Genomic DNA, 26,438 nt, shown 5'->3' on the forward strand with positions numbered 1-26,438 from the left:
CAGTAAGAGAGGTTATCCCTTAGTTCATTAGACAGCTGTAAAACATTCTTTAATAAAGAGAATCAACATTGAATCAGTGCAAAACAGTAGCTAGACAGCTGACAACTATCAAAGCTTTTAATAACCCTTGAAAACTTAATCCATAACCCACTCCCTCCCATGAGCCAGCACCCTTTCCCCTAGCTGTAACTCTGTCTTTAAATCTAAGGGGTGGTCCTCCTCACTCTGTGGACCTTATCTAAACTAGTTATGCTTATTAGTATTAACCTAAGTATCCTGACAGAGGGTCAGGAAATGTGGTTAAAACATAGCTCTGTTAAAACAGACCACCCAGTCTCAAAGGGCTCAGCTGTTAACCTATGCAGTAGTTTTCAAACTTTGGGTCACAACCCAGTACTGGGTCACCTTGCTCAGCGCTCGGGGACCCTGGCAGCTGGCCAGCCAGCAAAAACTCGTAGTCCCTACCTGTTCTGAGTCTGCCACTGTGCTGCCCCCCAGAAGCGGCCAGTAGCAGGTCTGGTTCCTAGGCAGGGGGGCCACAGGGCTCTGTGTGCTGCCCCACCCTGAGCACCAGCTCCACACTCTGATTGGCCGGTTCCTGGCCAATGGGAACTGGGGGGTGGTGCCTGCAGGCAAGAGCTATGTGGAGCTGCTTGCATGCCTCTACCTAGGAGCTGGACCTGCTGCTGGCCACTTTCAGGGTGCAGCATGGTCCATGGTGCCAGGACAGGTGGGAAGCCTGCCTCTGCACCCCGACTGTGCTGCTGACACCACCAGAGGTAAGCCCACACCCCAATCTCCTGCCCCCCAAAACCCCTCATTCCCATGCTAGAGACTGGACCCTTGCCCAGAGCCCTGACCCTCGCCTGCACCCCCAACTCCCTGCCTCAGCCCTGAACTCCTCATTCCTGGCCCCACCCCACAGCCCTCACCCCCGCACTCCACCCTCTGCCCCAGCCTTGAGCCCCTTCCCACTCCCCAAACCCCTCATCCCTAGCTCTGTTGCGTCACTGGCATCAACAACTTTCTTCAACTGGGTCACCAGGAAAAAAAAAGTTTGAAAACTACTGAACTATACTCCTGCAAGCGACTGGTGCAATTACATTAGCTTGTTTGAAAACCATACAAAACTTGCTAACACAGAAACCTAATCTGGGTTGGGACCATATGCTACACCATAATAGCATATTAAATTTAAATCTTCTAAAATTTAATCTGTGCCACTTCTAATGCACTCTCTTTGGCAACAACCAGCAGAGTAATATGCCCTTAAATACTTGGTTAGCTCTGATACGATGCTGCAGCAGGTTTGTATGGAGGATGTGCTGTTACACAGTAAGCGGCAGCTTAGTTTGTTAGCTACAGCAATTGGATCCAAGTTAGAACTTGACAGGGTGACTTCCTTAGCCTTGTATCAGGAGCTTGGTCTGACGGAAGTCACCTTCTGTTGTCAGGCTGCTGACACACATCGGCTTCAGTTTAGCAAGGGGATGATGTTTGTATAGAACCACTCTTCAGAAAAGCGAAGGTGATCTCCTGCCACAGACAGGAATACCAGCTTTCCTGCCTTGTCCATCTGCTGCAGCCCCAGCTGATCCTACAAGAGAAGATGACCAGCATGAAAGTAGGCTACCTATGATGCTTAAATAACTTTCCAAAGCACCTTAGTGCTATTGACTTTCATGGGGACTTAAGTGGTGTTTTGCAGTACTGTAGCCATGTCGATCCCAGGATATTAAAGACAAGGTGGAGATGAGGTAATATCTTTTATTGAAGCAGCTTCTGCTGGTGAAAGAGAGAGGCTTTTGAGCTACACCGAGCTCCTCTTCAGTTCTACATGTAGCTCAAAAGCTTGTTTCTTTCATCAGCAGAAGTTGGTCCAATAAATGATATTACCTCATCCACCTTCTCTCTCTGATGGGGACTTAAGTTCAGATTGGTTCAGTGTAGCTAGGGTGCCTCCCCTTTAACTTTTGGAAGAAAAGATTAAGTGACACAGAAATAAAAGAGCAGAGATGGCCAAACGTATTGATCCTCTGAGCTGCATACAACAATCTTCAGAAGTTTGAGAGCTGGGGGCACACCTGCCAGAGCTCAGGGCTTCAGATCCTCTCCTGCTGAAGCCCTGAGCTCTGACAGGTGCACCCCATGGGGCTGAAGCCCCAAGGCCCCCTCTGCCTTGCTGGGCAGAAGCCCCTATCCCACCACCCTGCTGCAAGGCAAAGGTCCCGAGCTCCCCCTGCCCCAGTCTGGTAGGTAGAGAATGGGGGGCTCTGCGAGCCTCACTTTAACTGTAAAAGAGTCACAAGCGACTCACAAACCATGGTTTGGCCACCCCTGTACAAGAGTAATAGATAACACTGTCCTGTTCTTGACCCTTTAATTCTAACACCACCGACACTGTCTACAACTAGTGTTGATCCCACTGTATCTTCCATTAGGATCTACTCTACTATTTTCTCACTTTCGGGCATCAGTTATTTACAAAAGTTCCCCTTGTCTCTTTCTGTAATTCAAGTGTTGTCCCCTCCCCCTTATCATTGCCAGGCAGGGGAGCCCTTTACTCTATTCGGCAATAGAACAGACCAATGTTGTGTTGGAGAATAAGTGTGGGTCAGTTACAACAGCCCTTGGAGTGTAGGCTATATGGAAATAACCCTTCCCTTTGCATGGGGGAATTTCACAGCACAATCCAACTGCCCGGCTAGGAAAATGGTACATGTGCTCCTGTGAGAAGCACGAGCTTTCAACAGCTTATGTAAAAAGGGAACTATATAAGTGCCATGAAAGCTGGACTAGGACAGGCCCCAGGAAACGGGTCTTCCCCTCCTCAAAACTACCTGCTAGGCTGAGGATGCAGCCGCATTTTATCAAAGGCTCTCACTACAGTCCCCCACATCCTGTTGCGAAGGCCATGGGCCAGGTTCATGGGTTGCTGCAGTGAAGCATTCATGCATTCACTTACAAAGGATCTCACACCTAAAGGGAGAGGCAACCCAGCTGGCCAATGTGTGGATGAGGCTGTAATGGGCTGGTAGTGTTTGTTCCACTTTTAGATTTAGGTTTTTAGCTTCAGTGGAGTTACTCCTGATTTAGAGCAGTGTAAACAAGATCAGCATTAAGCACACTGCATACATGGGTAGCCTAGCAGTTTTAAGAGGGTGTAGGCTGAAGAAATTGTGCAGGCCATACAAAGTGAAGTATGAACACCAGGGACTCTCTTTAAAATAAATAAATAAACCCTCATCTGGTGCAACCTGGCTCATTCCAAAGGCCTAACTTTGCTCTGTAGAAGTACTTTTTAGCTAAGTTATCTCCAGCAGAGACTGGAGGAGAGAGGCTACATCAGGGTGTTGGCCTATAATTCAGGAGACCCGAGTTCAATTCCCTGCCCTGACACAGATTTCTGTGGGACCCTGAGGTATTGAAGCTCCTCAGTTCCCTGTCTGTTCAACAGGGAAAATAGTGCTTGTTGGGAGAATAAGCGTATCTTTCTCGTGGTTAATCAGCAGATCCAGCCTTTTCCTTTCATGGGAACTAAGTTCACATACAAAATGCGATCTCTTTAACGAGAGGGAGAAGCTAGATGGTGGAACCCTGCCAAGATTCCTGGGGAGAGCTTAAGCTACTGACAGTGGAGACATAGGGTTGCCAACCCTCCACAATTGTCCTGGAGACTCCAGGAATTGAAGCTTAATCTTTAATTAAAGATGTGATGTCATGTGACGAAACCTCCAGGAATATGTCCAACCAAAACTGGCAACCATATGGAGACAGCAGATTCTTCCATAGAAGATCCAGCTATTTACCTCTTTGTACAGCGAGGTCTCCTGCAGGGGGATGGTCTCCTTGGCTTGCCCACTTCTATAATATCCAAACCACTATAGAATAAAAACAAGGAGACAACAGAGCTGTTGTAGAAACAAACTTATTCTGCATCTCATTACTGAGGCCTATTGCTGGGCAGACACTTCCTCTGACTGAGGAAGAGGTGGAGCTCTGGCTGGAGGTCCTTGCCCCCACTTGAATCCACCAATGACTTCTTCAAATTGAATAAACCCCAGAGAGCCCTGCTATCAAAGGGTAGGACAGAAACTTGAACATCTGAAAAACCCTTGGTTTCCAAAACCAGTTAAAGTTTGAGTGCCAATACTGTCCTTACCTAGCATCTCATAGATAACTGCAACTCTTCAGAGCATGAAATGCTCATCCTTAGTCTTACATAAATGATCAGGTACTGTACATTCCAACACCACCACCTTGTGTCTGACCCCTAAACGAACAGTATTCTTTCATGGTAGGGTGTGGTAGAGTCATGGTAGGGTGAAGTTAAAAGTGCTAGAAGACAGTTCACTGCAACCCTCATCTGTGCTTAATCTGATACAAGGCAATCTTAATCTAGACCATGATGTATTTGAGCAACTCTCCTCCCACCATAGCTATCCAAGGCAGTTATCACCAGTCACATTGTCTGATCTCCACACAATGGTTCTAACAGATCTGGATCATCATAGGGACTTTTTGGTGCAAAGATCCTGTCTGAAGAATTTCTCTCCTTGACGATGTCTGCTGGAGACCTTCTACAGCCACCTATAAGGTTTGGAGCATCCTGACTGTACTGAGACCATTTTCCCTTCCCTTTTCTGATTTTCTTTTCCCCAGTTTATTTGTGAAACTGGCTGGACCTACATTAGTGGATCCAGTTTTGGTTCCAGCATCCTGAATTTGTATTCAAAGTTGGGCATCATTCATAAAACTAGACAAAGACATTAGCAAATGAAAGCTCCAGTCTCCTTATCCCAAGTACCTGAAGGAGTTCCTCACCTCTGAGGCTTGAGGGTCTACCATCGTGTCATTGAGAAATTTCACCATCACAAACTTTTTCAAAGCCATCAAGTTTTTCTTGTAGGTCTCGTTGATGCCCTGGGAAAGATGCCCGAACAAAAACAGAATCTTCTCAGAAATAAGGCAGTTAGTCTCACTGAGATGGGGGGAAGCCGCAAACTCCGTCAGACAGGTGGCACGCTTGTTACACATTGAAGCTGGGCTGTTGCTCTCAGCATGCCAGGCTGCTGACCCAGCCACCACAGTGCCTACCTCCCTCCCCGTCAGGGAAAGGACAGCCCATGATCTCAGCTTGGTCTAGGGCTAGTCAGGGCAGATGCACAAGACAATGCTAGGAACGCATGAGTGGGAATCAGGAACCCCACATCCTAATCCCAGCACTGACACTAACGTCCTATGCTGATGTCATTTATCCCCATTTTATAGCCATCCCAAATACCAAGCTAGGCTCAGAGTTGTAAGCATGGCATCTGTCCTTACCTTCTCCTGATTGATGTCAGCCAGGAAGATGCTGTTTTTCTGGTACTCTTCCTCCTTCACGGGGTCATGCCAGTATTCTGCCTGCACTAGGCTGGATGAGAGAGAGAATAAAGCTCACACTGGAAACACACAGGCCAAAGGGGCATCTCGCCTCAGCCTTTGCAGTCTGTGTAGTCCCCCGCTGAACATACTCACCGCTCCTGAACCATCTTCGTGTAGACACCAAGGTCCAGCAGCTTTCGGAGCCAGTTACAGATGCGGGACTTCTCCCCAGGACAGCGTGGAAAGCCAAACACACCTGGGGCAGCAAGATGTGCATCTTCATTCAGTGGTCAGCACTGAAAGCCATTGAATTGCAACCACAAATGAAGAACCACCTCCTCCTGATACAGCAACTGGAATTACTCTAAGGAATCCAGAGGTCTCTAATCCTATAATCCCATTACAGACAACCTGCCCCCAAGGCACTATTACATGGAGAACTGAGAATATTCTTTAGCAGACCAGCAGAGGGCATCATTATGGAGAAGATGGTCATTCAGATAAATGGAAAGGCCTCCTAGGTCTTTAATGATCTGAAGCCGCACTAATGTTCCTAGCAGCATATTCTCTACAATTGTGCAGAATGCACTAAACAGAGACTCACACAATGGGGCTTCCACCAATTCCCTTGGGAGATTACTCCTGTCTTGGAGCCCTCACTGGCAGAAGTTTTCCTTGGTATTTAGCCATTTTCCTGTCTTGAATTTCATCCCCTTATCACTCATTTTACCTCCTTGAGCTACCATGAATAATTCTTCTCCTTCTGTGGAGTTTAATACTTCAAATGCTGATGGCTTCAGGTCCCTGTCACCCAATCACAATTTGGCCAATCTAAATAAGTTTTTAGTTTTGTGGGAGCTCCTACACCAGATGAGACTATTGCTCTCTGCAGTCCAGTATCTGCTCCAACAATAGCCAATCAACGATGCTTCTGACGTAGGTAGAAGGGATCTACCTGGCTAATTGAATAGTCACATACATTGGGAAGATTTCTTCCTGACCCCTGAAGTGGCCAGTTTGCATCCTGAAGAATGATATTTGTCTGTCCCTATTTTAGCTTGGAACCACTTTAATAGGTTTGCTGACAGACATTAATCCTAACTCAAGATCAGCCCAGAACACAACAAGCACTCGCTTAGTGATCAAATCCAATCAGGAGACAGGCAGAAGCACCCAGTCACTTTATTTCAAATGAAAGTAGGTCAAAAAGAGGCTTTCTGTGGGGTGCTTTTGGGGGCAGGGAAAGAGGGATTGTTTTATCCCACCAGAAGCTCTCCCTCCATTCGCTACATGCGTGTTTAGGAAGCAGGGATGACTTGGAGGACTCTAGAAACCAAAGAGGGAGTTACCTTGTTGCTGCCCCCCAATGGAAATCAAATTGAACATTGGAGGAGAAGGACATCTCTGTGCCACCGCCCTCCTGGGGAAAAGAGAAAGGGTTTAGCTTCCCCCTCCTATACAGATCTTAGGCTATTTGTATATAGCATTTTAAATAACGGTATTCAAGCTCTGCCTGCAACCAGCTTTAAATTAGTTAGGGACTTTTCAAATGCTATCCAAAGTCCCAATGGGACTTCAGCGCTTTTGAAAATATTACCCTGAACCGCTCTGTGCCTTGGTTTCCCCCTCTGAAGAAATCTTATCTGTTACAAAGGTGTTGTGAGGGTTAGTTTGTAATTGTACAGTTCTTAGAAAGACTCATAAGAATAAAGCATTTTAAAACAAATGTCACCCTCGAGCCCAGAGAACACTTATTTACACTTTATTTTGAACCCTATGGGAGGTGCTAGGGGGAGAGGGAGATTCCCACCTGAACTCCTGTAACCTAAAACATTTGCCCAAAAATTAATTAATTAATTAATTAAATCCAACTGTAAACGTACAGGAACTGGCCTCCCTGGGAGAATCCCATAGAATTGTAGCCTCCTTGCAAGTGAGGGTCCTTAGCGAGTTTGTCACAAACCAGCATCACTTGTTTGTTCACGTTCATGAAGTAGCTGTTCTCTATATCCTGGGGAATAAGCCAGAGGAACAGATGGGCAAATTATCTTAACAATGGGCTAATAGGTTAATTTTAATCTTCTAGTTCTTCATAGGGACTAAGATTTCTCAAATTCCATAAATTATAGGTAGGCCTCAATTTTATGAGACTCCCTTTATGAACTCCAAGCCCAACCATAAGCTGTCCTGTTTCCCCTGTCTTTATTAAAATTTGGATCCTCCCTGGACTTCCACAAAGCCAAGGTTTACCTGCACCCTCTATGAATCCAGGTAACAAGACATGTCACCCATTATTATGACAGCTATTACTAGAACTACACTCTACTACACAGCTAGTAATGTAAGCCCCTTGGCCATATAGAGCACGGTCAACAATACAGGTGTGCAGGAGCTAGGCTAAATCTATGTTATACTAGTAAAATGCAATATCAAATGTTTTTATTTAAACTCATGCGCTTAGCTTAATAAACAGGAAGGGACAAATATCTCCCTTAAAAAGCATGGGACCTCATCACATAGCTAATATCTGTAGAGCAGGGGTGGGCAAACTTTTTTGCCCAAGGGCCATATCTGGGTATAGAAAGTGTATGGCAAGTCATGAATGCTCATGAAAGTGGGGTTGGGGTGTGGGAGGGTATGAGGGCTCTGGCTAGGGATGTGGGCTCCAGGGTGGGGCCAGAAATGAGGAGTTCAAGGTGTGGAAGGGGGCTCCAGGGTGGGGCAGTGGGTGTGGGACTGGAGATGTGGGGTTTGGGGTACAGGAGGGTGCTCCGGGCTGGGGCAGGAGGGGGATGAGGGCTGAGGCAGGGGGTTGGGGTGTGGAGGGGTGGCTCAGGGTTGCAGGCTCCCGGTGGCGCTTACCTCACACAACTCCCAGAAGCAGCAGCATGTCCTTCCTCCGGCTCTTACGCAGAGGCGCAGCCAGGCGGCTCTGCTGCACATTGCCCTGTCCGCAGGGGCCGCCCCTGCAGCTCCCATTGGCCATGGTTCCTGGCCAATGGGAGCTGTGGGGGCGGCACATGTGGAGCCTCTATGCATAGGCGTTGAAGGAGCACATGCTGCTGTTTCTGGGAGCCACATGGAGCAGCCCCTGACCCTGCTCCCCAGATGGAATGCCGGAGAGGGGCAAGTCCAGACCGCACTCCCCAGCAGGCTTTCAAGGGCCGGATTAAAACATCTGGCGGGCCCGATGCAGCCCACAGACCATAGTTTGCCCACCCGTGCTGTAGAGGTTTCAAAACACTTATCAGGTTTCAGAGTAGCAGCCGTGTTAGTCTGTATTCGCAAAAAGAAAAGGAGTACTTGTGGCACCTTAGAGACTAACAAATTTATTAGAGCATAAGCTTTCGTGAGCTACAGTGAGCTGTAGCTCACGAAAGCTTATGCTCTAATAAATTTGTTAGTCTCTAAGGTGCCACAAGTACTCCTTTTCTTTTTGCGAAAACACTTATCAGTGGATTTGGGTATGAATCCATTTTGAATCAGGGATTTGTCACATCCCAAGTTTTCCTCAACATGTGATTAACTAGACTTAGTCAGTTTCTCCAAGACAAAAATGTTTGATACAGTTAAAAGGTAATAGTGAAAGCTCTGCCTGTGTCTTTATGGATCTACGTCAAAAGCAGAGACTATAAATTATTTACAGCACCTTTAAGAGTCTGCACAGTGATCACTAACCAGTAATACTCAATGAAAACAGAAGCTTTACATAAGATAACTGTGACTTTACCTCTACCAAGTTGTTTCCAATCTGTAGCGACAGAACGTAAATTCCTGGTATTTTGTTTTCCACTATTTTTTTAATGTATCCCATGCTTTCGGGGTTACAGCAGCTGTCTCCTGCAAAAGGGATAAGGGAAATTTTCATCAAATATAAAACCATCACACACTGGATGGCTGAGATACTGAATACCAAACTTCCAACCTCAGCCGGGCAAGCAGCATGCATTTTTTCAAGTGTCAAAGCAGCAAATTTTCACGCTCATTGCACAAAGCCTCCTCTGTAAATGAACCATTTGAATGCACTTCCTGGTTTCAGCCTCCTTTCACTTTCTTGCTTATAACAAGTTCATGACATTGATTGACTACCAAAATATTAAAGCCAGCGTGGACACTGAATTCTCACCCAGCCTTCCATGCCTTTCCCTTATTCCCATCCTTAGGGAAATTCTTTGCTGCAATGCTTTTCATTTGGACTGAACAATCATTTGAATATAAAACAGTCTATACACAATGCTAGAAAGTTCAGGACCCTGCTCCCACAGGAATATCTTATTTGTGGTATCTTTGGCCCAGACACTTTCAGAGGCATAGTCTAGTGGTCCAAGCTTAGGACTGGGAGCTAGGAACTCCTACATTTGAATTGAGCATGGCAAAATTCAGTTTTTGTATATATAATTTTGACCAATGTCATTGTGTATTTTAAAGCTTTTTTTAGATTTTTATTCATTTAAATGTTCACAGTTGCACAAAATTATGGGGGGGCTAGACAACTGGAGAGGGTCAGACAATTAGTTAATAACAGACATTATGATTCAAAAGTTAAAGCTTTATAACTGTTAAAACCAATTGTCAACATCACGTCAAAATATACCAGGTAAATACCCTTAAATCTCTATCAAATTCCAAAGCAGCGTTTTTCTTACTTTGTCTATCTATAAATTTTAGTTGTCATTTATGGAAATATTTTTTCATCAGTTTATGTGCGTACAGTGAAATAGGTGTCTACCAACACTTACCAATAAAAATCTAATCCTTCCAAACTTAATTTGTGTCCAGGCTCTTACACTGCCTTTCTTTAAGGCTTCAGCAAGGCTCTCTGTGCCCAAGTCTCCCTGTAAACTGGGCTAATATCTAGACAAGGACATCGTGAGGATTACTTACTGTTTGTAAAAGCAATAAGCATTATTACTATTATTAGGTTGAACTATTCTCTACAATGCTTATCATCTCAGGTAATAAGAAAAAATGCAGGCAACATGATCAAATGGAGAGGGCGCTGGACTGGGAGTGTGGATTCCTCAGCTCTCCCAGAGATGTGCTGCATAATGTTGGACAAGCCACAACATCTGGCTAGATTGTCGGGCTCAACAGGTAGTGATCAATGGCTCCATGTCTAGTTGGCGGAGTGCCCCAAGGGTCAGTCCTGGGGCTGGTTTTGTTCAATATCTTCATTAATGATCTGGAGGATAGCGTGGATTGCACCCTCAGCAAGTCTGCAGATGACACTAAACTGGGAGGAGAGGTAGATACGCTGGAATGGTAGGAATAGGATACAGAAGGACCTAGACAAATTAGAGATTGGACCAGAAGAAATCTGATGAGGTTCAACAAGGACAAGTGCAGAGTCCTGCACTTAGGGCGGAAGAATCCCATGCACTGTTACAGACTAGGGACCGAATGGCTAGGCAGCAGTTCTGCAGAAAAGGACCTAGGAGTTACAAAAAGAAAAGGAGTACTTGTGGCACCTTAGAGACTAACAAATTTATTAGAGCATAAGCTTTCGTGAGCTACAGCTCACTTCATCGTATGCATCCGATGAAGTGAGCTGTAGCTCACGAAAGCTTATGCTCTAATAAATTTGTTAGTCTCTAAGGTGCCACAAGTACTCCTTTTCTTTTTGCGAATACAGACTAACACGGCTGCTACTCTGAAACCTAGGAGTTACAGTGGATGAGAAGCTGGATATGAGTCAATAGTGTGCCCTTGTTGCCAAGAAGGCCAATGGCATTTTGGGCTGTATAAGTAGGGGCATTGCCAGCAGATCGAGGGACATGATCATTCCCCTCTATTCGACATTGGTGAGGCCTCATCTGGAATACTGTGTCTAGTTTTGGGCCCCATACTACAAGAAGGATGTGAAAAAATTGAAAAGCATCCAGCAGAGGGCAACAAAAATGATTAGGGGACTGGAACACATGACTTATGAGGAGAGGCTGAGGGAACTGGGATTGTTTAGTCTGGGAAGAGAAGAATGAGGGGGGATTTGATAGCTGCTTTCAACTACCTGAAGGGGGGTTCCAAAGAGGATGGAGCTTGGCTGTTCTCTGTGGTAGCAGATGACAGAACAAGGAGTAATGGTCTCAAGTTGCAGTGGGGAAGGTTTAGGTTGGATATTAGGAAAAACTTTTTCACTTGGAGGGTGGTGAAGCACTGGAATGCATTACCTAGGGAGGTGGTGGAATCTCCTTCCTTTGAGGTTTTTAAGATCACGCTTGACAAAGCCCTGGCTGGGATGATTTAGTTGAGGATTGGTCCTGCTTTGAGCAGGGGGTTGGACTAGATGACCTCCTGAGGTCCGTTCCAACCCTGATATTCTATGATTCTGTGATCTCCTTGTCTCAGTTTTGCCATCTGAAAAGTGGGGATAATGATATTTGTAAACAAGCTTTTTTTTTATTTAAAAGTTTATTTAAAATCCTGCCAGTGCTACAAAACATAACCATGTTCAAACTGGTTTGTGAAACATGTTGTGGTGCAACAGCAGGCAAAAAAAGAACATTCCTGGATCACAACCACGTTTAAATGTAATTCATAATGTAGACAGGGCCTCAAATAGAAGATAACTGAGTAGAGAACTCTCCCAAAGGGTGCTGGACATCAGAGTAGTTTAACGCTTTAGAAGCCACCTTGATCCTTCATTCGCAGTCCAACTTCCCACACATCTATCACTACTTTGCTTTCTTCCATCCCCCTTATCACACGGAAAGGGTGTTCCCTGCACTGCGGTATCACTCTCCTGGCAGGCCAATGAGAATGCCATGATGAATGGGGGGTGGGTTATTACAGACAATCTGAAATGTGGCCAAGAGTGAAGTCCCTACGGCAGGGAGCAGAGCTTCTTGTTTGAACCTGTGGGCACGCTGGCTAATAACCTGCTTTCCACCCTCCCCCTGTGAGGGCGGAGATCCCATGATCTCTCAAGGCAAGCAGGCTCTGCACACAGGCAGCTAAGCCAGCAGCTGGGATTAGAGAAGAGAGAGAGGAAGCAGTGAAAGGCGGCCCGGGAGGCTCTTGGGGGCAGGGAAACACCGCTTCCGCCCCCAGCGTCCTCTCTGCAGGAGGGGGAATAAGAGCGGGGAGGCTGGTCGGACAAGGGCCCCCAGCCGCTCCCTTTGCAGCCCTGGGGCTGACCCCCCACCTTGGCAGGGCAGCAACAGACCCATAACCCGCCCCCGGCCCTGCAGCGCCCCCTACTGCAGCTCGGGGGGGGTAAGCACCAGCCTCGCGCCGGCCCCGCCCCAGCGCTCACCCATCCCGTGCCACATGACCAGGGGCACCGGGCCCGCGCGCCGCCCCGAGCAGCGCCCGCCGAGCAGCAGGCAGGTGAGCAGCGCCGCCGGCCAGAACCTGAGCGCCGCCATCTTGGATTGTCACATGACCCGGTGGGCGGGGCAGCTGGGAGGAGGCGGGTTGCGGAGGCGCGCCCGGGGGGGGGGAGGGGAGATGATAGAGCCATGGGGGCGGGGTCACAGAGGATCATGGGAGGAAAGGGGAGATGGTGGAGTCATGGGGGAGGGGCAATGGGGTCAGAGGTTAATAGAGCCATGGGGGGAGGGGGCTGCAGGGGTCACAGGGGTTGATGGGGCAGTGGGAGCCAGTGGGTGATAGAGCCATGGGGAGAGGAGGCTGCAGAGGTCAGAGGAGATGATGGGAGCAATGGGGGGGTGAGAGGAGGTGATGGAGCTATGGGGGGGTCAGAGGAGGTGATGGAGCTATGGGGGATGATAGAGCCATAGGGAGAGGGGGGCTGTAGAGGTCAGAGGAGGTGATGGAGCTATGGGGGGTCAGAGGAGGTGATGGAGCTATGGGGGATGATAGAGCCATGGGGAGAGGAGGCTGCAGGGGTCACGGGTTGATGGGGCAGTGGGAGCCAGTGGGGTGATAGAGCCATGGGGAGAGGGGGGCTGCAGAGGTCAGAGGAGGTGATGGGAGCAATGGGGGGGTCAGAGGAGGTGATGGAGCTATGGGGGATGGTAGAGCCATGGGGAGAGGAGGCTGCAGGGGTCACAGGGGTTGATGGGGCAGTGGGAGCCAGTGGGGTGATAGAGCCATGGGGAGAGGGGGGCTGCAGAAGTCACAGGGGATGATGAGGGGAGCCAGGGGATGATAGAGCCATGGAGGAGGGGGCTGCAGAGGTCAGAGGAGGTGATGGAGCTATGGGGGATGTTAGAGCCATGGGGAGAGGAGGCTGCAGGAGTCACAGGGGATCATGAGGGGAGATGGGGGATGATAGAGCCATGGGGAGAGGGGGCTGCAGTGACCATGGGGGCAGGAGGTGTCCTCACTGTGATCTGACAGCAAGATAAGAGAAAGTGCCTTTTGATTTCAGAGTAATATATTACCAGGAGAAGATGGGCAGGTCAGTACCAGGGTGAATAGACACCCCAGCCCCAAGACTGTTCAGCCCCTGGCCTAGAGAGGGCACCTACAGATGAGTAAAAAGGCCATTGAGGGATTGCTGGGATTCCAGTCCTAATGCAGATCAGACCCCCCGTCCCATTGCATGTCCCTGCCCAACCCCAACGCTATTTCCACTTCTGTAAGAGTCTGAATCACCTATTGATTTAGACTTATGTTTATTAAAAATGCCTCTCCCCGGCTGTCAGTGCCCTGCAAACCCATTAGAAACATGCTAGCAGCCAGTCATCTGCAAGAGAGAGCTTCTTGTGCATCATAAGTAGGGTGATTCACCAGGTTCCAATCAACTACACCTGTACAAATGCACGGGCAGCCCTGGGGTTGCACGAGCATTACTGAGAGCAGCATGGGGCCAGCAGAGTCCATGTTAGTCATCACAGTAAGTAGCTATGACTGAATACATGCAGTTCTAATGAAGAAGGTCCCACTTTCACCTAGTCTGTTTTCATACTTAAAGGCTACTTATATGTGTGGGTAGAGAAGAAGAGTTCTAGGCGAACCCAGGACTGGCCAACTTTAGCTGTAAAGTACCACAATGATAGGCAGAGACAGCCTCCCTCTGTGGCCTTGGGTATATCATTTAGTTTCCCCTCCACTAAATCTGGGATAATAGCTACCTCACAGGGCTGTTCTGGGTCTAATGGTGGCAAAACACTTTTTCATCATCACTGTTTTTAGTCATCCATCTCCAATTTACTAAGAGTTTAAATCTAAAATTATTTTAAAAAACAGATGTCAGTGGCCTACTAAGGAGTTAAATAGTACAGCTGGTGTTTGCCAAACTTATTTTGTCCAATGGCTTGCCTCTCACCTGATTCACTCTTCGCTCCCAAACTGAATTTGTGGCATCCCTGCAGGAATGAGTTCCCACACCCTGTACTGAAAAACAAGTGGAGGGGACAGTTTCTGCTTCTGCTTCATCTGTGAGTTGATTGTTTGGGTTTGATTTCTGGAGAAGCTGCAGTTAATTCAGAAGATCAGCGCCAATCTGCTTCACTTTGGGGTGGGGGAAGCTGCCCGGTTACGTAGTTGTATGTTGGAATATAGGTGGAATTTTAATCTGGGAAGGTTCTCTCTTTGTCACAGCATTTCTCCGCTCCTAGCACATCTTACTTATCTACAGGGATCCTAGTTTTCCCTGATTAAAAAACCAAAATTCCCTGATTAAAAAAAGAATAAACACTGAACTTTAGCTTCCCTAGTCACAATATATAGAGCAGGGGTGGCCAACCTGTAGCTCCAGAGCCACATGCGGCTCTTCAGCGGTTAATATGCGGCTCCTTGTCTAGGCACCAACTCTGCGGCTGGAGCTACAGGTGCCAACTTTCCAATGTGCTATAGTAGGGGAGGGATAGCTCGGTGGTGTGAGCATTGGCCTGCTAAACCCAGCATTTTGAGTTCAATCCTTGAGGGGGGCCATTTAGTGATCTGGGGCAAAAATTGGGGATTGGTCCTGCTTTGAGCAGGGGGTTGGACTAGATGACCTCCTGAGGTCCCTTCCAACCCTGAGATTCTATGATTCAGGGGTCTCAAACACGCGGTTCTTCCCTGCAGCCCATCAAGCTCCCCCCATCCCCAGTGTGCCTCGTCCCCAGCCTACCTCCAGGCCAGGGGTGGGCAAACTATGGCCCCGGGGCCAGATCTAGCCCCTCAGGGCTTTGGATCCAGCCCATGGATTTGCCAACCCCATGGTGCTGAGGGCCCCGCACCACTTCCCTGCGGCTATGGGGGGAGGGGGAGGAGAGCACTCCATGACCTGTTTTTTGCCTGTGGGTACCTCCCCTGAAGCTCCCATTGGCCGGGAACGGGGAAGCGCGGCCAATGGGAGCTTCGGGGGAGGTACCCACAGGCAAGAACAGCTCACGGAGTTCTCTGCTCCCCCTCCCCCCAGAGCCGCAGGGACAGGGTGCCCACGGAGCGGAGTGGCACGGGGCCAGGACAGGCAGGGAGCCTACCCTGGCCCCGGTGCGCGCCCCTGCCACCCCGGAGCCACTCAAGGTAAGCGGCGCTGGGCCAGAACCCGAACCCCTCCTGCACCCCAACCCCCTGCCACACCCCACACTCTGTCCTGCACCCAACCCCCTGCCCTGAGCTCCCTGCCACACCCCTCCTGCACCCCAACCGCCTGCTCTGAGCCCCCTGCTGCACCCCAACCCCCTGCCACACCCTGTACTCCCTCCTGCACCCAACTCCCTGCGCTGAGCCCCCTGCCACACCCAGCACCCCTCCTGCACCCCAACCCCCTGCCCTGAGCCTCCTGCTGCACCCTAACCCCCTGCCACACCCTGCACTCCCTCCTGCACCCCAACTCCCTGCCCTGAGCCCCCTGCTGCACCCCGCACTCCCTCCTGCACCCCAACCCTGTGCCCTGAGCCCCCTGCTGCACCCGTGGGAAGGGGCAGGGGTGGAGTGGGGGGCAGGGGCAGCGGGGGGAGGGGGGTGATGCTGCCCTCGGGCCAATGTATGAGTCCTCATGTGGCCCTCCTGGTGATTCAAGGTTGAGACCCCTGTGCTCCAGGGTGCTCACTGCTCTGCTCCAGGTCCTAGCCCCACTCTACTCCACTCCTTCCCCTTAGGCCCCACCCCTTCCCCTGAGTCTTCCATGCCCTTGCTCCCCCTGCCCCCCCCACACCACAAAACAGCTGATCGCAGCTGGCGGGAGGCCCCCGGGATGGAGGATTAGGTGCTGATCCACAGGGCTTCTGGCAGATGAGAAACACTGGGGGGTGGGGGTGGAGCTGACAGGTGGCTGCTGATGTGTTACCGTGGCTCTTTGGCAAAGCACATTGGTAAATTCTGGCTCCTTCTCAGGCTCAGGCTGGCCACCCCAATATATAGGTATCAGTTGATTGCAATGTTTTATTGATATATGTACAATTTGATAGCTACCAGACTGAGCCTTGCTGTCCAGGGCTGACAGCCAGTGTCCTGCCCGCTCTCCTGATTATCCAATTTTTTTGATTACCCGATTTGGCCCCAGGCTCAATTAGATCGGTTAATTGGGGTTCCCACTGTATATGTTTTTATTTTTTCACAAAATGTAAAAACTTAAGATTCTCTGTTAAAACACAAATTCCATGTTTTTTTCTGTGGCAAACGGATTTCTAGGATCTCTGCTTAGCTCTCTGCATCAGTCTCTCAGTGTCAAAGAATGTTTCGGCGTGGCAGCTGCCTTCTGGAACAAGCATTATTTTACAGTATACAGAGTGAGGGTAGGTTGTGGGTGCGGAAAGAGGCTATTCTCTGAGCAGTGAGGAATATCTGCAGAAGGGAATAGCCTTCACCTATGCTGAAAATAGAGCTCTCTATCTCACTCTGAGGCTGTGACGATCAAAGGCAAAAATAGGAAGGAGCATACAAGACTGGGCCTAGAAGTTGTTTTATATCATTGTAAATCACATTGTTCTTAAAATGTGTCCCATTTGCACTAGATGGGTAGCATTCATATTCCACAATCCTGCAGCGTTCCCACAATGGGACTTATTGCATTGTAGGGAAGAACTGCAGGAGGTCGGTAGAGAGGAGATGGTCCCTGTGCCTTCGGTTCACTGGTGTCTATTCCAGAAGTTGTGGAGATGCTGCCGGGAGGAGGACTGGACGTCAGCTTTGATTACAGGAGAGAATGCAGCAAAGCACTGAGGACCGTCCAGAGTCAGATCAGGAAGATGCTGCCCCTCTGCTCAACCAGCAGTTGTCACTTGGGAAAGGTAAATCTACTCAAGGGTAATGAGAGGTGTGATGTAGTGCTCTGAATGTGGGACTGGGACCCAGGAACTTCCAGGTTCTAATTCTGACTCTGACTCTTGGGCAAGTCACTTCCCTGCTCTGTGCCTCGGTTTCCCCCTGTATAATGGGGACGGTAAAACTCGGCACCCTCCCAAGGGGCTTGTGGGGATTGATTAGTGCTGGTAAAATGGGTTATTAGTGTGGGAACCTGCTCCTGAAAGGATACGGTCCTCTTTGTACTCAGGAAAGTGTGTGCTCCTTCCTGAGCTGGTCTTGGGTTTCTTCAGGAGCTGGGTAGATAAAGTAGGGACACCAGAGATGCCAGCTCAGTGCCAAACGGAAAAGTGGATGGCTAGATGGCTGGGACTTGGACTAGTTTTCAGCACTGACCCTGAAGTAATTCTCTGCTTCAACAAGCATCCTGGCCCTGACCTGGCCAGCCTGCTCTGGAGACAGCAAAGGGGAAGTTCTCTCCCACCTCACTGGGTGGGGGTTGTGTGTGTAATGATGCTGGGTGACAGCAGAGTGAGGTTTCAGGAGGATTGGTCTGGACACAGATACCCTGGGGTAAAGCTGTGTAGGCAGTGGGCTCTGGAAAGTCCTGTCCAAGGTGTAAGACTCTGAGGAGAGTGGTTTGTGGTTGAAATAAGAAGACCATTGGTGGTACCTGGAGACATAGGTGCGGGAAGTAGAAGTGCCCAGGTTTTGCTCTGCTGCCGGCCTGGGGTCCCGCTCAACCGCCAGCCCCAGGGTTCCAGCTGCTGGATCTGAGGTCCTGGCTGCTGGCCCCACGCCGGGGCTCCGCACCTGCCCCTAGTTGTGGCCCCAGCCTTCACCTCCTTACCCCGTCCATGTCCCGCCCCCCCAGAGCCACAGCCCTGCTCCTGGCCCCAGCTCCAGGGGGCGGTGAGGGGCACGGACAAGGGTAAGAGGGGTGCAGCTCAGCACCCCCACTCCAAAAACTGTTCCAGCACCAATGCTTGGAGATCCCTCACAGCCCGGGTGAGGGGGCTCCTCCAGGGTTAGTCTGCAACCTAACTGACCGTCTCTGGCTTGTTGTGGTTGTTCTCCACCCCAGGACTCTGCTCAGCTTGCTACAGCCTGGTTCTCATCCTGCACTTCTCCCTCTTCATGATGTATTCGCTCCGGGTCAATCTCAGTATCGCCATCACAGTCATGACGAACGGCACCAACCCGGGCAGCCTGCCCAATAGCTCCACGGACGTGTGTCCCAATCGCTCCCACACTCAGCCCAACGGCTCCCACCGAGAATTCACCCAAGGAGTAAGTGTACAGGCAGGGCCAGATCCTTTCACCAGCCACTTGGCCCTACCCCTTGGCTTTGCACTATGGACCAACTCAGCAGCAACGAGGCACTGTTTAGAGAGGAGCTTTGGGGCTGTATCCGTTGCACATGTGTAAACGAAGGAGCCAGTGTAATTAGGAAAGCACTGATCACCTGACTGGTGACAGGTCTGTTCATACAAGCCACTTACCCCTTCCTAGAGGAGTCCAGGCCTGTGAGAATAGTTCTCCCTTGGGCCTAGGTTTAAAGCTGCTGCAATGTCCCCTCAACGGACAGTCCTTGGTTTTGTCTCCCCCTTTTGACGCAAGCAAGTTCTATCTCCTCCAGGCCCTGTGTACAACTGGAGTGCTAAGACCCAGAGCGTCATCCTCAGTGCCTTCTTCTATGGCTACCTCTTCACCCAGCTCCTTGGCGGATACTGGTCGGGACAGTTCGGTGGGAAACTAGTGTTGGGCTACGGGCTGCTCTCTGCCTCGGCTCTCACGCTCCTCATGCCACTGGCAGCTGGCCTGGGAGCCGCGTACCTCATTGGGCTGCAGGCACTGCTGGGCATGGCAGAGGTAGGGCCTTCCTTTTTGAGCTCTTGACTTTCAGCGGCTTGTGGGTTTATGTATGCAGCACCATCTGTATGCATGACATTGCAGAAGAAGTTAACAAGTCAGGTCTCCGCCCCAAAGAGCTTACAAGCAAGGGATGATGACAAACCAAAGTGGGGGGGGGAAGGGGGGAGCAAGGATCATAACAGTGAAAGATCATGAGGTCTGCTAATGCTTTCCACCAGATATCGCTCCCACTCCCCTCTGTGCTCACACACTCCTGTGATTTCTTTGGCAGGGAGTGATATTTCCAGCCCAATACACGCTTTTGGCAAAATGGGCTCCCCCCCTTGGAATGCAGCAGGCTCATAAACCTCGCTGATGCTGGTAAGAGAGAGCGACTCTCTTTGCTGCCAAACCAAGTCTCCCTGTAGTTCCAGCCCTCTGCCCTCCTGTGTAAAGGAGAGCTCTCCTGATGCCAGCTTTCCTTACGCCACACTCCAGACAAGCGGCTCCACTTACGAGTTGCAGAAACCTTCAGGTTCTAGACCAGGCCTGCACAACTCGTAAAGCGGCGAGGGCCATATTACTCCAAAGAAAATGGCTGAAGGATGAAATCCCCCGACCCCACCAAAACACACCTCCCAGCACTGCCTGTCCCACGGAAACAAACCCTCCTTCCCCAGCGCCACCCCACCAAAACAGCTGTGGGCCGAAAGGAAGGTTGGGGGCGGGGGCTGCTGGGGAAGGGATCAGGACAGGGGGCTGGGTGTGTGTGAGGGGGGTTCAGGAGTCAGGGCAGGGCTGGGGGGGCATGAGGTGGGATACAGGAATCAGGGCAGGAGGCTGGGGAGGTGTGGGGGGGGTGCAGCGGGCTGGAGGTGCAGGGGTCAGGGCAAGGGCTGGTTGTATATAAGGAGGGTGCAGGAGTCAGGGCAGGGCCTGGGGAGCCATGAGGGGGGATGCAGGAGTCAGGGCTGGGGAGGCGTGGGGAGTGTGAGGGGGTGCAGGAGTCGGAGCTGGGGAGGTGTGGGGGTGCTGAGGGGGTGCAGGGGGCTGGGGGTATATGAGGGGGTTTCAGGAGTCAGGACGGGGCTGGGGAGGCGTGGGGGGTATGAGGGGGTGCAGGGGTCAGGCCAGGGGGCTGGGAGGTTGGGCAGAGGGCTGGGGATGTGGGCTGGAGTTGTGGGGGTGCTCACAGCAGGGGCTGGAGGGGGTATGCCTCGATTCCAGCCCCTTCCCCAAGGCCATGCTTCTTCCTCTCCTCCTCCTCCTCCTCCCCCCCACCACCCCAGCAGCGAGTGAAGGTTCCACTCTTCCCCCTCTCTCCTGCTGGCAAGCGGAGGCAGGGAGAGGGGGAGGGGAGGGAATGTAGCAAGCTAGGGGAAGAGGCAGGGGAGAAGCCCCAGCTGCTGGCAGCATCAGACTTCTGCCCCCACAGGAGAGAGCAGGGGGACAGAGAAGAACGGGCCGGGCCAAGGCCCCTTTGGACCCGTGGGATCAGTGCCATGGTAAATCCGGTATTGCTGCCACTGCCCGCCCACCCGCCCGTTCGGCTCGCCATGCCCCCCACCCCCCCAGCTTGCCTCCTCACCCCCGCCGCCCGCTCACCTGCCCCCCAACCACTGGCCTCTTCACAACCCCGCCGCTTGCCTACTCACCCCCCCGCAGGCCACACAGTGAGCCCATGGGGGCCGCATGTGGTGCAGGCCTGTTCTAGACCAAAGGTCCTTCATGAGGAAATGTTGGCTGCACATCCATCTCTACTGCTGTTGCTCCCTTTCCTACACAATATTCCACTCTCTTCATCCTTTATCCCCTCTACCTTCTCCTCCACCCTGTCTTCTCAGTTCTGGCTTGATAAGGCTGGAAGAATTACTATAAGATGGTGTGGGATGAGCACTGGGAAGCCCAGGTCATCTTCTGTGGCCACCACTTTATCACCCCCTCGCTCTGAACTCCTCTTAATCTGCTCCTTAGGATGCATTTTTGGGACCTTCATCACCTTCCCTGCAGCTGGAATCATCTGCCAGTATGTGGGGTGGCCTTACGTCTTCGGTGAGTAGCTGTGATTTGCATTGTAGCAGATTCACTGGCAAGTTAAGCCACACAAGAGCGAAGCATATGAAGGTCTTCTCGTTGCCTCTATGCGAGGAGTCTGGGCTATCAGTCCAGTTCCTAATATAGAAATGTCCTTCTTCTGGGAGGCCACCATTGCAATCGGCATCTATGGCCAGAAGGTCTGGACTTCCCTCTTTCTCCTTCAGCTCATGATGGAGGCCTGTTGGCTGGGACGTGTGGAAGAGGCTCATGTTGCTGCTGCCCGAGCTGTGTCTACTCTCAGGGCTGTCGGGCTGGCACCTTTCATTTTAAACATAAGAGTATAGGTGTCAATAAGGTACAATAATGTGTTAGTCGGCAGAGCCCCTCAATCTGCCTTGAACAGGAAGGAGTGTTCCACCACCTCAGTGTTCTCTGTCTATGGTGTTTGCAATGCACCATCGCTGTCATATTGAGGGGTCTGTGACTGGGCAGATTGCCCACTCCCCTCTCACCACAGCACACACACACAGAAGGGCAGTGCCCCAGATTCACCTCCTTTCCAGCACTTCCTTCATTCTCACACTAAGGAAAGCCAGACATGAACCACAGCCTGAGCTGTTTGCTGTTAAGGCAAAAACTCCTGCCTCAACTGCCTAATTCCTCCTTCCCCTAAGAGGGGGGACGCACATCCTTTTATACCGTGGATTGGCACTAAAGAGCCCCACCTGGTCTGTCTGCCAGCATGAGTCAGTAGAACAAACCTGCCCCTCCCTTCAAGACCCTCACACCTGACAGTCTGTCACGGAGCTGCCGTATCTTGCCTGCCCATCTCTGCTGGTGTCTGCCCACCAGTGCTGCAGTAAGATCCAAGACAGGAGCCATTGAACTGTTCCCCTTCTCCATAGGTGGCATTGGCTGCGTTTGGTGTGTGTTCTGGTTCCTTCTCGTCTATGAAGATCCTGCATGTCACCCTCATATTAGTGGGGAGAGTGCTGGAGAGAAGGAGTACATTGTGTTATCACTGGCCAATCAGGTTCTTTCAAAGCCTTTTAACTCTGACCTAGTTTTCCTTGTATTCCCATCTTTGAACAGAGCTTGGGACAATGGGACCTTCTCCAAGTAAGCCCTTCTTCAGGGTTCCACTGGGTGTGTTATTTACAGAGCAGTGCAAATGTCTGTGGCAGAAGAGGGCCCTGCCCCAAGGAGCTTACAGATTAGTTCAAATATAGGTATAGAGATACATCAGAGAGGAGATCAATGGGAAGGGGCCAAAGTCAGGGCCAGAGAGGAGATCGGCCTGCCTGTGGTTCATGAAACGTGTATTTAAGGAGGAATTTGTCGAAGCCAAAGGAGGTCTCTTGACATATGAACCAGGGGAGGCAGCTCCATGTGGTGGGAGACTGGAAGCCGTGTGGGAGGAGATGAAGCTTGGGAGAAACAGAGGGAGCAGTGGGAGGAGTCAGAGACAACGGGAGATGTAGGCCGGGGCTGGGTTGTGCGGGAAGTCTGAGGTGAGGGCAAGGAGCTTGAACTTGTGGCAGAGGGGTCTGAGGAGGAGGGTGATGGTAAGAACTGTAGGAGAGGAAGGTGCCCTAAGCCGTGGTGTTTTGGACTGAGTGCCAGAGTGTGCCCCAGAGCGGGAGGCTGCACAGGTAAGCTGAGAGATGCCCAAGGCATGGATAGAGCGTCAGCTGCAGGGACGAAGAGGGAAGGTTGCATTCTTGAGGGAAAGGCACAAGGATTTATCAGGGGGCTGGATGTGAGGGGAGAAGGGGGCAGACCAGGTCAAGGGAGCCGGAGGTGAAGGGACGAGCTGGATCATGGACCATCATGGGAGGGGAATGGGTCTAAGAGGAAGGACGAGAAGTTTTGATAGATTGAGCCAAATTCAGTCTTGACCTTAACCTGTACAACTCTACACGTTGCACCTGGAGCCCAGTGCTCTTATGTGAGCCTGGCGCTCTGCCTGTTGGATTTGAGGTGTCTGGCAAGTCAGGAAAATGTCAGATATGAGACTGCACAACTGGGAGAGTTGACAGGTTACAGGGGGATCCAGGAATCAACACAGAGCAGGCAGCTAAAACTCTGGGAGAAGGTGGCGAGGCCAGGGAAAGAATAGACCACCTGCCTATGGGACATTGACAGAGCCAGGAGGAAAAGGAGCCCGCAAAAGGGGCACTAACTGGTGCATTTCCTTCAAGGGCATCTCTCACGGACGGGCCCTTCTACTCCTGGCCATGATTAAATCGCTGTCTCTTTGGGCCATTGCAGTCCCTGTTTCTGCAATGAGTGGCTGTTCTACACGCTGCTGATGTCAATGCCAACGTACATGAATGAGGTGCTCCACTTTGACATCGGAGAGGTGAGCTCTGCCATGGCGCTCTATCACTCACCGCTGTCTATCTGCTGAATGGGGACATCCAGAGGGATAAAAGTTGATGCTAACCAATTCTGGAAGGGCTGTTAAACCTCATGCTTCAGGGCTTAGGTCAGTTTCTGACTACTAGGAGTTAGGAGGTTACTTTCACCTTCCTCCAAAGCAGCCGGTTGGTGTTAGCCGCTGTCAGAGACAGCATATGGGGCTCAGGTCCAATCCAGGCTGGCAGTCCCTACGGTCCTGACATTTCCAGCCCCTCTGAGCACATCCAGCCAGATCTGGTGATTGTGGGGACCCTCTCGCTGCTCTGTGCACAATCGCAAGTCTCTTACCCTTCTCTCTACAGAATGGTCTCCTCACTGCACTTCCTTACATTGGGAACTGGCTGGGTACCATTGTGTCGGGGGTGCTGGCAGACTTCCTCCTGTCCAAGCTAGTGTTCAGCATAGCAACACTTCGGAAGCTCTTCTCGGTGCTGGGTAAGGACAGGTGACTCCTGCATCCAGGTTCTTTCAACAAACCTTCACCCGGTCAGCCACATAACCCACATCCCCTTCTCTCCCTAGGGATGATGCTCCCAGCCGCCTTCCTGGTGGCCGTGTCCTACGTCGGTTGTGATTACACAGCAGCTGTGGTCTTTCTGACATTGTCCATGACTGCAATCAGCACGTGCGGGGCTGGTTTCTACATTAACCGGATGGACATTGCTCCCAGGTGAGACCACCAGACCTTCCTCCTCTCTCCTGCTCCGATTGGCTCAAGGGCCCAACATGTTGGCCCATATCATCTCCATCATCCTAGCCCTCAGCTACTTCAGCTGCTTTTTGCTTCTCCTCTCCCTGATCTTCTGCAGCAGGTGGCTTCTGAAGCCGGACAGGCAAAACCAAGGCACAGAAGCGCAGGCTCAGAGCCAATTATAGCAGTGGGTAAAGGCTCTTACTGTCTGTCAAGAGGGCAGGCAGCGACCAAGCTGAGGAGGCACTTGTTCTCTTTGACGCTCTCCAGGAGGTCGGGAGAGATGGAATCTCTCTTCTTGCAAGTCCCTCTTTGCCTTGCTCAGGAAATTTCCCCTTCCCTTCTCCCCAGTTACGCTGGGTTTGTGCCGGGAGCCAAAAACACCTTCGGAACAGGAAATAATTCGGGAATAATTGCTCCCACCGCAGTTGGATTCCTCACCATCCAGGTAATTCAGGGCTTCTCTGGATGGCCCATATTGGAGGTTTTTTCTCCTAAAGCAAAACTATTCAGGAAAAAAAAGTGGAGTTGAATAGAGCAGAATGGCCAAAGAATAGTCTCTGTGCACTGAATCAAAACATAGCCCTGGCTAAGCTCTTGAAACCCCCAGGAGACTGGCTTCGGGGGGGGCAGACTAACAACCCACATGTGCTAGGCAGCAACATTGTCAAATGTGTCCAGCAAATACCTAAGTCATGGAGAAGAAGCTTTTATGATCCAAGAAGTAGGGACTCCTCCCGACATGGGCTTCCAACCTGGATCTACTTACAGATGGGGGACGGGGAGACTGCTGTCAAATGGGACAATAGGGAAAGCTTGATACCAGTGATGACAGAGCTGCTTGAATTCAGCATAGCAAGCAAGTAATTCCCAAGCACGCTGCAGTGCAAGGATATCGGAGCCCAGGAAAGCGGAATCTGAGGAGTTAAATCTACAGCTAGACAGGGAACTGGCATTGCAAGTCTTTAGCTTAATGAAAGCCTGGGGTTCAAGCCCCAGGTGCTCTCCTGTGGCGATAAGAGAGAATGGAGATACTAATTACCCTTTGTTTGGTAACCCCAGGACCTCCTGACTGGCTGGAGGAATGTCTTCTGCATGTCAGCGGCCCTAAATCTCTTTGACCCTCTGTTCTATATAACCTTTGGCAGTGGAACTATCCAGGATTGGGCTAGAGAGGACACTGCTCTCCAGTGAAATGCCAAGACATCCTGCCAGGGGAAGAATGTGTAACCAAGGCAGGAGGCGGAAAACACCCTAGTGAACATAGATTAATTAAGTTTCAGAGTAGCAACCGTGTTAGTCTGTATTCGCAAAAAGAAAAGGAGTACTTGTGGCACCTTGGAGACTAACAAATTTATTTGAGCATAAGCTTTTGTGAGCTACAGCTCACTTCATTGGATGCATTTTCCACTGAATGCATCCGATGAAGTGAGCTGTAGCTTACAAAAGCTTATGCTCAAATAAATTTATTGGTCTCTAAGGTGCCACAAGTACTCCTTTTCTTTTTGCAAATACAGATTAACACGGCTGCTACTCTGAAGCTTGAAGTAAGTGTTTTGCTACCCATGCTCTGGAAACTTTGAGGCTTGAGGGGGCTGTCTGAAAAGTTATTTGCAGAAGTAGATGGAGAAATGATCCGTTACTGGTTACCTTCCCCCTGCACTATAAACAGGAAATCTTTTCATTCCTAAAGCCAAATACTAGTATTAACGTTTTTAAAAAGAGAAAGTAATCAAGAGATTTTACCAAGAGGTGGGTACTCTGAGAAACTCTCCACACACGTGGGTTTGCCAGGGATCATCGGAACGATGGCAGCATCTCCAGACTTGGAGTAATAGTGACATCACAAGCGAGTTGTGGTTAAATTCATATTTCAGTGATATCCTCCAGATGGGGATGTGGCTGCCTCCAGCCCCCCTGCTCTCCT

General features: G+C 50.5%; 2 protein-coding genes across 2 annotated transcripts; one reads left to right on the top strand and one right to left on the bottom strand.

Annotated features, from left to right (window-relative positions):
• Positions 1-27: 27 nt before the first annotated feature.
• Positions 28-12,831, bottom strand: PPT1 (palmitoyl-protein thioesterase 1). The gene is made up of 9 exons (XM_038377287.2): positions 12,620-12,831; positions 9,098-9,207; positions 7,251-7,378; positions 6,717-6,787; positions 5,521-5,623; positions 5,326-5,416; positions 4,825-4,923; positions 3,810-3,881; positions 28-1,597 (listed from the first exon to the last, which is right to left on the bottom strand). The coding sequence occupies exons 1-9, from the start codon at positions 12,729-12,731 to the stop codon at positions 1,475-1,477; spliced, it is 909 nt and encodes a 302-aa protein (XP_038233215.1). The 5' UTR covers positions 12,732-12,831; the 3' UTR covers positions 28-1,474.
• Positions 12,832-15,637: 2,806 nt separating this feature from the next.
• On the top strand, positions 15,638-25,898 carry LOC119845283 (probable small intestine urate exporter). The gene is given in 11 exon segments (XM_043505997.1): positions 15,638-15,786; positions 17,283-17,495; positions 18,593-18,798; positions 21,337-21,414; positions 22,492-22,518; positions 23,601-23,673; positions 23,676-23,761; positions 24,123-24,255; positions 24,343-24,490; positions 24,863-24,959; positions 25,574-25,898. Coding segments are annotated over 10 exon segments (1,065 nt in total). The 5' UTR covers positions 15,638-15,786; positions 17,283-17,410; the 3' UTR covers positions 25,706-25,898.
• Positions 25,899-26,438: the final 540 nt, after the last annotated feature.

The sequence above is a fragment of the Dermochelys coriacea genome, chromosome 19 (genome assembly GCF_009764565.3).
Source record: "Dermochelys coriacea isolate rDerCor1 chromosome 19, rDerCor1.pri.v4, whole genome shotgun sequence".
Lineage (NCBI taxonomy): Eukaryota > Metazoa > Chordata > Testudines > Dermochelyidae > Dermochelys > Dermochelys coriacea.